Here is a 12502-nt window from a genome sequence, read left to right on the forward strand (position 1 = left end):
CTAATATCTTGTGGAAACAGTTTGTGGTAGAGAAGGGATTCAGCACACCAGTGTAATTGATACATAATTGTCAATTGTCTTCTTTACATTTGCAGCATGGCAGTGCAGTGGTAGTGCTGCTGCCTCGCAGTAAAGAGACCAGGGTTGGTGTTCTGGATCCTCCCTGCATGGTGTTTTCGTGTTCTCCCCATATCTACATGGGTTTCCTCCAAGTGCTCTGGTTGCCACCCACAGTCTGAAGACATGTAAGTTAAGTCGCTTTCTGATACTAAATTGGCCCTAGATTTGTAGCTCCGTGTGTGTGTGTGTGCATATGGGTCCTGTCCAAGGTTTGTTCCTGCCTTGCACCCTATGCTGGCTGGGATACACTCCAGGACCCCCTCCGACCCTGTTCAGGACAAAGCAGGTTAGAAAATGACTGATTTCTTCACATCCCAAATTACAGTTCATATAAATGATACCAGCCATACACGTTTAATGCTATTTTTATACTTATGTTATTTGGAAAGTGCTGCCACAACATACCTGAAAAAAATGTGAGGACTACGGCCACCCAGCCAACAATGTAGGACCAGGAGAATCTCCAGTTTCCATACCGTTTTCCATAATAATTTACTGTCACACTGGTATAGATTGCCATGGCGAGCAAGACGAAGAAGCCTACAGAAGCAAAATCAGACAAATTTCAAAGAAGTATTCCAAAGGAAATGATTTACTTTAAAAAAGCAACGAAAGCAATTTTGCATAGAAGGTGGTGCTAAGAGATCATAAAAGAGTATATGAGAAAGTTCTCAGCGGCAGAACATAAGCACACTGGAGATTTGCTGATGTCACAGTCTAGGTGAAGCTTTCTGTATTGCATTGTTTTCTCAATTTTTAGTCATGCATCTATTGAGCATTTTCTTTAGAACGTGGCACTGAAAAGAAACACATAACAATTTTTACTGTAATTCACTTCCTTGAAGTGAGGGTTGTTTTCTGACATTTTACTGTCAATCATATTTGTCTTCAGAAAAATATCTAGGTAGCAGAGTTTGCAAAGCAGAACCTTTCCCTCAATACTTTTAAATTCATTATTTACTCCAAAGTCTCCTAATGGATGAACAGTTCTTGTGCTGGTGTTGCTTCCAGAGGCAGATTGGAACTCAGTTGTGAGTGCTACAACAGAGGATGGGTGATTTTTATGCACTGTGAATTTCAGGATTGTGGTCCTGTTCTGTGAGTTTGCCAGGTCTACCACCGTGTGGCTGAGCTGTTTGCTGCCTGTTGACGCCTCCACTTCACCATAACAGGACTTACAGTTGGCCAGGGCAAATCTAAGCAAAGCAGAAATTTCAGGTGACATTCTATGACAGTGTGACACTTAAAGTCACTGAGCTCTTCAGTACGACCCATTTAATTACCAATGTTTGCCAATAGAAATGTGATGGCTGTGTGCTGATTTTATGTGCTTGTTAACAGTGAGGGCAGCTGAACTCAAGAATTCAGAGGATTGTGCACATACTTTTGGCCATCTATATATATAATTCACTAAGGCAAGACACCCATGGAAAACACGCCGGAAGGGGCGTAGATTCACTAAGCCGCCGCCAAGTAAGACACCTATGGCGCACGCAGGAAGGAGTCACGCCCACCAACTCCAAGAAGTATGCAGTCTTTAAAACCGAGTTTTCGGTTATGACCATAGCAAACTGTTTTACACGCTACATACAGCAATTCTCATCCGCGACAAACATGCGTCTTCTTAGATGCTCCTGCAGGAACACGGAAAGTCTATGTGAGTCACAGGTGCATCTGGACTGTGCAAAGACGACAACAACTCAAGTGACGAGTTGGAGATGGGCACATGAGCAGGCAGGGCACGATGGCGGTCCGCCAGCTTTCAGTCACGGACGATTGTGTGTTGGTTCGTTCTGTGCATTGTTACAATGTTGCTTTTCTTGCTGATTTATCACATTACCAATTTTTCAAATGTTAATTTTCTCCCTGTGCTTAAAAATCATTAAAAAACCGGCCTGATTATGTGGCGTATGGTACGCCGCGGGTTGGCTAGTATACTGTATTTTTACAATAAAAAACTGTAGAATATGACAATGTTACTTACTTGAAGTAAAAAAGAGAATGCCAGCAGCAAAGGTTTTGTCAAACTTGTCAAAGGATGAGTAGTGAATAAAGGCCATGACTCCAAGGATGATACCAATAAAGCAAGCCAAAATAGACAAGATCATGAAGGCTCGTGTTGCATCCCAGTAGGCTGTGTAAATAAATACATAAATAAATGCATAAAATAGAAAGAGAAAACAAAATGAACATCTGCACATTTACATTTTTGTTCAAACCAATTTAATCTAATTCAAAGTTACGAGAAACTAAAGCTTATCCTGGCAGAATGCAGGACAAAACAGAAATCATGCACCATTTTACATTTTTTTAATGTATATCAAGTACAATTCACTAAATTGATTTAAATTAAAAATTTATTTTTTGGCTTGTTTTTCTTATAATTCACAGAATAATTTAATTACTATCAATAATGCCGTTATGCATGAACTAGAGGCAGAAGTATTGACTTGGGACTATGATATTGGAGGAATTACAGAGTCATGGCTAATTGAGAGTGGCAGAGAGGAATATAATATTAGTGGCTACACATGCTTTAGGAGAGATAGACAAGGAAGGAAAGCAGGGGTGTGGTGCTGTATGTGAAAAAAAATAATCAGACCCACATCTTCAAGATGGAGGAAAGAAACACGTCAGAATCACTGTGCATTAAGCTATTAAGGAAGAAAGGCAGAGATCTGGTTATTGGAGTTTGCAACAGGCTGACAAATTATGATATATTAGATAATAACATTATGTAATCAAATAAGATATATGTGCAACAAAGAAGACATAGTAGTCATGGGTAATTTTTACTTTCCAAGCATTGATTGGGAAGTCCCTATCGGAAATACAAAAGAGGAAACTGAAATGGTACAAATGACTGTTTGTTTCAAGCCTAACACGCGGTGACGCTTCTCTAGATCTTATCTTTTTAAATAACTAGCTGAAATACCCGGCGTTGCCCAGGAGGAAAATAAAGTTTTCTTTTTTTTTAATTGTTTGAGAAAAATGTAATTAAAAAACCCACAACTTTAAAAATAAAACTACACTTTCAAACAATGAAGACTCACTAATGTGCTTGTCTTGAGGTCTTGTATGTATGTTATCATGTAGTTGACGCTCGGAACTGGCCAACTCTATTTAATCTCAAAAACAACAAGCTAGCGCGGTGATACTCTAACATAAAGAATGCTGGCAGTCACCGCTAGTTCACCCTCTGGTGGTCGTTCTGAGTGTCAACTGGATGATAATGTGCAAGATCACCCCCAACCCTACCCAGAAGGGGGTGGGTTTGGGCTGATTTCACCATACAGTACTTTTAGTCGACCAATGAGGAACATGTGTACCAAGTTTCATGAAAATCACTCCAGCCATTCGGAAGTGATGCTGGAACATACATACATTGACTTTTATATATTGTCAAGGATGCCAGGGGCCACGACCCGGCCGGGACGCCTTGGAGGACCGGAAGTGGGCATGTGCCCATCTGAGATCACGTGGGGGACACCTTCCTGGTTGCTTTGGGGGCCACGGGTTCAGGAAATGGAAGCCCCACCCTGTAGGGGCCTGTGGTCACCGCCAGGAGGCGCCCCAATGCCTTGGGGACCCCGGACCTCAGCACTTCCGCCACACCAGGAAGTGCTTGGGGGAAGAGAAGCAGGGACACCCGGAGAGCTTCCGGGAGAACAACTGGCACTTCCACCACACTGGGGCGTGTCAGCGGGAGATTGCCGGGGAGCACCTGGAGCTCATCCAGGTGCAGATAAAAGGGGCCGCCTTCCTTCATTCAGGGCGAGAGTCGGGAGCGGAGAGGACTGAGCTGGAGAAGGCAAGGAGGCGGCCTGAAGAAAGGAAGGCATTGTGTGGCCAGGACTTTGGGGACTTTGGGGGTTTGTGGTGCACTTATTATTGTACATATTGTAAATAAACGTGTTTGTGGGTGACATGAACGTGTCTGCCTGTCTGTGTCCGGGTCAACTTCCACAATATATAGATCAAGACAGCATAACAAGAACTGATACTTTAAGCAACGGTGATCACAAAATGGGTACATTTTGAGATAATCTTTGAAAACACAGAAATGTATACCAGAACAATGACTTATAACTTGAGGAAACAGACTTTATGGGGATGAGGAAGTATCTAGAAAATATCAAATGAGAAAGCAAAAACTTAGCAACTATAAATGACAGTTGGTGTCACTTCAGAAATCTTCTGATCCAGGCTCAAAATAAGTTTATCCTGAAAAGCAATAAAACAGAAAGACTACAAGTTTACAAGTTGCCCAAACAAGGGGCGTAAGCTGCCTTGAAAGCTTGAATATTGTAAAATGTTCAGTTAGCCAATAAAATGTGTAATTTTGCTCGAGTACTCATTGCAACAAAAAGACTAAAAATGGATAAATAGGAGTATTATTAAAAAGTAAAGTCGAAAAGATTACTGTACATGAAAATAAAAAAGGCCAGATAATTCTGACATAAATGAATACTGGAAACTATAACAAGAGATCAAAAAAGCATTTAAAACGTAACTGAAATAAAAATTGCCAGAGAAGCCAAAATAAACAGCAAGCATTTTTTTCAGAACTACTCTAGTAAAAAGATAATAAAAGTGAATTTAAGAAAACTTAGGGACACGAATGAAGAAATCATTGAAAATGAGAAGGAAATAGTAAATTAACTCAACATATATGTCATCCAAGTATTTATAAAGGAAGAAACAAGTGGAATGCCTCATGCACAAGTAAAAACAAATGAGCTCATAGATTTTAAAATAGAAGAGTCAGATGTGCTTCAAGTCCTCAATACAATGAAATCCAATAAAACCCCTGGACCTGGTGGGATGTTAACAATTGTATTGAAAGAAATGAAAGACATCATCTATAAACCCTTATTTGGCATATTTCAATGGTCACTTCAGAATGAAGTACCTGAGGACTGGAAAGTTGCAAATTTTATTCCTGTCTCTCTATTGTAAAAAAAAAAAAATCTTAGGACAAGATGAGACTTTTTTTCCTGTGACGAGACGTGATCTTTTGAAGAGAGACAGAGAGACACTTTCACGTCCCGTGAGACGATCAAGTCATGTCATACTTACAACCTTTGGAAGCAAGTCCCATCATCTAACCTCTCAGTTTTTGGAATGCTTTTGGCAGACACAATTCCTGTGCTCTCATCTCTTAAAAATTCAGGGCCGGAAAAAGACAAAGTAGAACGTTGTAGAGAATTCAAAAACGCTGGTGCGATACACATGCAGAGCAGGTTAGAGATAATGGAAGTGGGAAAATTCGAAAGTCTAAAAAAAATGATAGTAAAGATCACATTAGTGCAAAAAAACGGAAAATATTACTTGGTGAAATAATGGAACAGCGAAAAGAGATCAAATAGTGTTTTGAGGATGTCTGAGGGAGAAGAGAGACAAGGCAGTGAGACAAAAAGGAGAGCTACTGTACGGCCTTTTAAATGCTTGAAGCGCTGCACAAAATGCAGATCACGCGGCACTGCAGCAGCAGCAGCAAGCCAGCAGCTGATCGAGCAAAGAGGAGGTAAAAAAAAAGCCTGTGTTTGTGTCCTTTTGTATCACCGTTTAAGTGGGGTTTCAGAGGAGCAACTGCAATATAAACAAACAAACAATTGTCTCTGTGAAGACCAGCACTTGCTCATAAGAAATGGGACATTTCTTTAAGGGCATGAAATTGGTTGCTTTGGAGAGCCTGTCAACCATAACCAAAACATTTGTATAACTCAGAGACCAACAAAAATAAGTTACTAAATCCATTTTCATGTTCTCTGAATGTCTGTGTGGTGGTGGTTCTTCTGGGCTAATATTCAAGATTTACTGTAGCTTTAGTACAAGTAGCATGTGTCTCAATGCAATCCTCTACATCTCTTGAACTGAATGCTACAATAAGTATCTAGAATTTTCATTTTATTTTCTGTATTCTAGGATGCCATAATTTATTTTGAGAAATACATGTAATATACTTTTATGAGCTACAATGGGGAGGGCTTCAGCTTTTTTAGTTTCTCATGCTATTAAATACTAATCAAAGCTCAATTTTGTCATCCATAATAAAACCATGACCATTTACTGTATCAATCTGACATATTCATTCATTTAAACTAATGACTAATTTGGCCATCTCCACAGAGGTTTCAGATTTCTTGGTTCTTATTGGGGAATATGGTACATATAATGTAGCCCATTTCTTTCATTTTCTTTCAGACAGCTGACTTTACAGCCATTTTTTCAAATGTCTCTCCTACATTCTTACCAGTCATATTGTTTTCTTATAAGCCACTCCTAAATTCTGAGATTCTATCATCTCTCTATTATAAAAAAAAATCCTGTAAAGGAAAAGCAGCGTGACGAGACGTGATCTTCTCAGAAGACACTTAAAAGACACGCAAGACGCAAACAATATCAAATAAGAGCATGGCCATCAAAACACTCAGTTGTGTAAAGATACATAGCACACACAGATCCTGTGCTCTCAGCACATATAAAGCGTATAAGGACAATACGTTCTAGATGAAACGTCAACTACTAAGCTTTGAGAAAAGAGACCCAAAAGTGTTGGAGAGAAAAAAAGGCAGTAAGAGATTATGAAAGCAGTGGAATTCTAAAGGCTCAAACAAACGATGGCATTATACAAATGCAGAGAAAGGTAAAGAATATGAAAGCAGTAAAATTCGAAAGTATTGTAGCATCCCAGCCAGGTTGAGGCCTTTTTGTTTTTAAGTGACTGTTCGGTCTGATTGAGGGAGGGCAGAGTACAGCACGGAAGACTGATAGCGGGGTATTGATTGATGCGGTAAGGGGATGAGGGGTTGGAGAGGGTGCTAGAAAGTTGTGTTTGGGGTTACAAAGTCGGTGATTGTTCAAGTAAAACCTTTGTGACACTTTATTACGTCAGTCGCTACAGTATCAAAAAACAGATAGTATAGATCGCATTAGCACAAACAAAAGGGAATTAATCGTCAGGACCAGGTGTAATTGGAAAAATAGCAGGACAAAGCGAAATCAGAAATAAAAGGCAAAGAGCAGAAAACAAAATCTTTTCACCTTCACATCATTCAATGCAGAAAATGTACATTTACAGAATAATGGACCATACGCTATGAGAATCTGTGGTCCAGCAACAGTTAAAGCAACGGGGTGGGTGAGCGAAGTGAGCAGGGGGTGAATCCCCCTAGTTTTAATTGAAGCCAACGTTTACCAATAACATCTTAACATTTATTAAATATGCAATTAGAGGTTTGTTTCCTTGTCTGAAAGTTAACAGCCTCATGATTCGTATTGACTCTTTCAGGACCATAAAATATGGTATGAAACTCTCTCAGAAACCTTTTAAGTTCTCACAGCAGGGGTGATTAGAACCATTAGCCTGTTAAAATGTGATTTATTTGAATTGTGCCTTATTTTTGTTCTATGTTTTTCCAGTGTCTCTTCTCACTGTTTTGGGTTTTGAAATACCCAGATTTTAATTATGAAGTTAGTTTTTTGGTCAAAAGTGTTTAAAATAATTTTAAATAATTCTGCCCCTTGTCCAATGCCATTGTATTTCACTGCCATTTTGAGAATTTGTTGCCATGATGAGGTGACCTTTTAGCTAGGGAGTGTGGTTTTGGGGTCATGAACTGTGGCTCACTGTTTTAAAGGTCAATGCATTTCACATCCTTCAATTCAAGATTATACATAAACTTCTTTAAAACTTAGTGTGTGATTGATTTTCCTGGCACAAGTAATTTAGCTTAGGTTTTTTGTGGTACTGCGTTTTTATTTTCTTGGTTTGATCCTCTCCTGTTTATATTGACTTATTTTTACTTTGTGTTCCCTTCCCTTTAAAAATCCTGCTGTCTCCATCAATGGCAAAATAAAACATAGGTTTTCCATTAAAGAAGCTCCCCTATTAGGAGGAAAATATCGATTTGATTTTATCGAAGTCAAACCAATTGAATCAAAGCTAAAAAATTAACTTTTATTAAGTTTAGCTGTTTAGTCGCTGAATGATGCTGATACATTGCATTAGTTCAACTGAGCTAAAATATTTTCCTGCTTATTTTCTTTTGTACTCAGCATCTGATACTTCACTTTCAGTGTCCAACAATAGTTGGCCAACACCAATGGCTTCATTGCCCTAATGCTGCTTTTCTTTCACTGCAATGTCCTGGTCAAAACTTTCCCCATGTTCATCATTGACTGCACCAAGATTAGCAGGCCAAGTGTGAATACAGAATATGAATCATTAGCAACATATTCCACTTGATAGTTTTCTGAGTGAGGCATGTTGTGAACTACTTGGACATAGTTTGGTGCTCTGGAGCTGCCAAGAAAAGTCTCAACTACATCCTTGAAAGCCTTCCATACGATTTCTCTGGTCCCATTTGTAGATCTTCAAACCTCTTCTCATTGATGACACATTTGAATTGTGGACCAAAAAAATGTATTTGTTTATTTATCAATTATTTGTGGCAGAATGTCTCAAATTCCAAAATCCTTCACTTTCCTTGCTAATTATCTTCACCATTTTTTTGTCTGTCCAAGTTTTATATGAAAGGGAGGCAAAATATCTTTTTGGATGACAAGTGATTTATGTGTCAGAATTTTCTGTCCAGGAACCAAATGCTTACGGAATGGCCAATTATGTTTAATGTAATGAGACCCTTTGGCATGGCTGTCCCTTTCCCAAAGTATCCCAAAGTATTTTGGATATCCAAGCTGTATTCCTAGAAGCAGTGCCACTGCCTGTAGATCACGACAGAGGTTCCAGGTGTAGTTGATATCCTATGGAGGTTTCAATAACAGTTCCATGTTTATGTAGGTTTCTTTACTGCATAACCAATGGGTGTTAAACGAAGAATATTACCTTTCTTGCAGAAACTCAACTTTGAGGTTTAACACTTATGAATCAATAAAAATATGTCATTTGTGTGGGTCATGCTTCCAACCGAAAGTCATGAATAGATCATCAGTGTCAGAGCAGAAACAAAGGCTCTCAGCGTGAAATTTGTTGATTCTTCTCGTTGACCCCGAAAGACAGGAATTTTTATACCTGATGACATCAAACATCATCCTAGTAGTCTTGAACCAAGTAGTTCTGCTTTACCCAAACCTAAATCTCAGACCCATGTCGTCCTTTGGATGATACGTAAAACCGATGTCCTAACACTCTGTGGTCATAAAAGATCCCTGGGCATCCTTTGTAAAGAGTAGGGTGTATCCAGATGACAAGGCCAAATTTCCCACCACGGCCTATTAATTTTGGCCACCTACTTATCCCCTGTTTCTAACTGGCTATCTCGATCACCACTTCACCACCTAATAGCCAATGTGTGGTGAGCTGGTTAGCTTACTTGAGCAAAAATGGCCACCATCACATCATCCAGGTGGATACTACACATTAGTAGTGGTGGAATTGGCTCCCCACTCAAATATGTGCTTTGAGTAGTGAGAGAAATGCTATATAAATGTAAAGAATTATTATTACAATTTACTTCTAACGGTGTAATCAAATGAGTCGTAACAGAAATAAATGGCTCAAAAGCTATATCACTTTTGCTTTCCATGTTCATCTTTGCTCAAATCATTTAGGCTTCATGTCTCAGGTGGCTTTGGTAGTGGCAAACTGTTGTCATGTCGCATTAGTCTCATTGCTGAAGACAGATTGGAACATTCAATTGATTTCTTGTTTTTGGTAGAGAAACCAGAGACACTAAACAGAAAGAAGTAACAGTCTGTCACATGATCCTTCTGTCCTCGTCATATCACCAGAACAATAAAAATCATTGACTTCCAAGGACTTCTAAGCCAAGCTTGCAGATCGATAGTATATGTGGCACAAAAAAATGGGAGGAGCCCACGGTTTGTCTTGATCACTAATTTTACAATCAAAGTAGAGCTCCGACGCTTTCTTAACAAGTGAAGCCATCCTGCTCCTGTAGTGCTTCCGCATATACCTGCTACAAATGTAGTAGAATGTATCGTTAATGTTGCAACATTGGCAAGATATTTCATCCATTTTCTAACCTGCTGAATTCGAATAGGGTCACCGGGGTCTGCTGGAGCCAATCCCAGCCAACACAGGGCACAAGGCAGGAACCAATCCTGGGCAGGGTGCCAACCCACGGCAGGACACACACAAACACACCCACACACCAATCACACACTAGGGCCAATTCAGAATCGCCAATCCACCTAACCTGCATGTCTTTGGATTGTGGGAGGAAACCGGAGCGCCCTGAGGAAACCCACGCAGACACGGGGAGAACATGCAAACTCCACGCAGGGAGGACCCGGGAAGCTACCACTGCGCCACTGTGCCGCCCCCAAGATATTTCACCTGTAACAAATTGTAATCTAGACAATAAATGTTAAGCATGCATGCTATGCTAAGCTGTAGAATATATACATCTGCACACATGCAAAGTGATATCAGTGTAATGCAAGCTGCTTTTAGTGCCAGTCCTGTCAGCATCCATTCTCACTTAGCTTCACCAGGAGTGTCTTAGCAAAGTCTTAGCAAATCCATTACACATTGTGAAACCTTCACCAGGCATGCCTAAACTAAACAAAACAGCTTACTTTGTTATGTTGTGGGCAACATGTCAGTACACTTAAAAATATTAGAGGATATCACAAAAATGTGTGATTGCAGTAAAATCGGTACATGTGATCAGCAGCTCAACATCCATAAAATACACCCAAAAGTATTCAGGAAAGAAAATTCTTTGTTCTCCAGAGTTATCAGAGGCCTAATGACAATAATGTGATCCTTTTAATCATAGCCAACACTACATTTTTTGTGTAAATTTAATGGTTTATATCTGAAGAAAGTCATGCTTCTATATCACATATCCCATTCAATATCAAGCGTAATTTACATGAAGGTGATAGTTATATGGCATGATATTATAATAAAACTTTTCTACTTTCAGGAATACAGACACGTTCTGGAAATATAAAAGAACCAACAACATACATATTATAGACATTCATGTGATTAAATTAATCTAGCATAACTCGAAAACTGCCATCATCAGCAATTATTAAATGCAAAATAATGAATGTAACTATCACTGCCCAGGACCGCAAAGTTGCCAAAACCCTGTGAGAAAAGACTGAATGAATTATAATATGATCAAAGCTTTTATACAGAGCTGATCTTGGACTTATTTTACTCACACATGAGTTAGTTTTGAGTTTCAATATAAATAATGTCTATACTTAAAAAATAAATATCTAAGTACTTAAAAAGTAAATATATAAGTATTGTTGTCAATTTTGAAAAAATGTCACCTAGCTGAAAGATTGAATTCTTTTGTAAACACACACTGCAAACAGATAAACATTTATATGGGCCATCCAAAGATGACATTAACTAAAGTTGAAACTAGCAAATCAGCATTAGAATATGCCACAAAAGAATATTTGTAGTTCAGATTAATGTCAAAAAAATCTGAAAAGAGAACACAATTATCATCTCTTACCAATACTGTCTGTGTGTGAATAACATTTTCCAGGTACACAATACCGCCACAGTCCTTGATGCATGTAGTTGGTTGAATGACGGTACTGCAGCCAATAATCTGTTGCCGTGGAAACAATCAAGAGTATGTTCCCAACACCAGCGCAGAAGAGCCCTCCTCCCATAAAACTGTACATCCTGCAGCAATTGAGAAAAATCTGTTTATCATGAGTTACCATAGCATAGATAGATAGATAGATAGATAGATAGATAGATAGATAGATAGATAGATAGATAGATAGATAGATAGATAGATAGATGAGCTTACTTGCCTTTCGTGTTTATTTTTTGACTTTTAACTTTGGTGTAGAAAATTATTTTCACAGTGTAATATGAATGCAGAACTTTACATTTTTATCTGATAAATCTTTAGGTTTCCACTTCTACCTGCAGTACCTAAAGGGTGAGCCAGAATCCGCATGGAGGCCTATAAATGCCAGTCTAAGACGATTAACCAATCAGTACTTGGTTTTATTAAAGTTTAACAAAGCTGTATTGGTTACTTTTAAAACTAGTGGCTCAAAAACAAACAAACAAACAAATAAATACATAAATAGGCTTTCTGTTCCCTCTGTTTTGCCAAGTACGTCTTGGTTGTTGCACATATATAGTACTATCTAAAAGGAGCGTATGCTTTACTTTTCTATTATTTTTATACCAATACCAATTAGAAATGAATAACAATGTGGTTGTTGCCAACTTCATTACAATAGTGTGTATTTATGTTGTAACTGTTGCAGCTCTTTGTATAATCTGTAGTTTAATTAAATTACCCCTTTCCACCTCATCTCATACTGTAGCTAGAGGTCATTATGTGCCACCTAAGAGCATTAGCCTGGCAGACTGAATGTGCAAAGATAATGTCTAAATTCA

General features: G+C 38.7%; 1 protein-coding gene across 1 annotated transcript; it reads right to left on the reverse strand.

Annotated features, from left to right (window-relative positions):
- Nucleotides 1-525: 525 nt before the first annotated feature.
- On the reverse strand, nt 526-11766 carry LOC120519208 (lens fiber membrane intrinsic protein-like; the record flags this gene model as incomplete). Its single annotated transcript, XM_039742377.1, has 3 exons — nt 11592-11766; nt 2105-2254; nt 526-660 (listed from the first exon to the last, which is right to left on the reverse strand). Coding segments are annotated over exons 1-3 (460 nt in total), but the record flags the coding sequence as incomplete, so codon positions are not given.
- Between the last annotated feature and the right edge of the window lie 736 nt (nt 11767-12502).

Source organism: Polypterus senegalus, unplaced genomic scaffold (genome assembly GCF_016835505.1).
Source record: "Polypterus senegalus isolate Bchr_013 unplaced genomic scaffold, ASM1683550v1 scaffold_5318, whole genome shotgun sequence".
NCBI lineage: Eukaryota > Metazoa > Chordata > Cladistia > Polypteriformes > Polypteridae > Polypterus > Polypterus senegalus.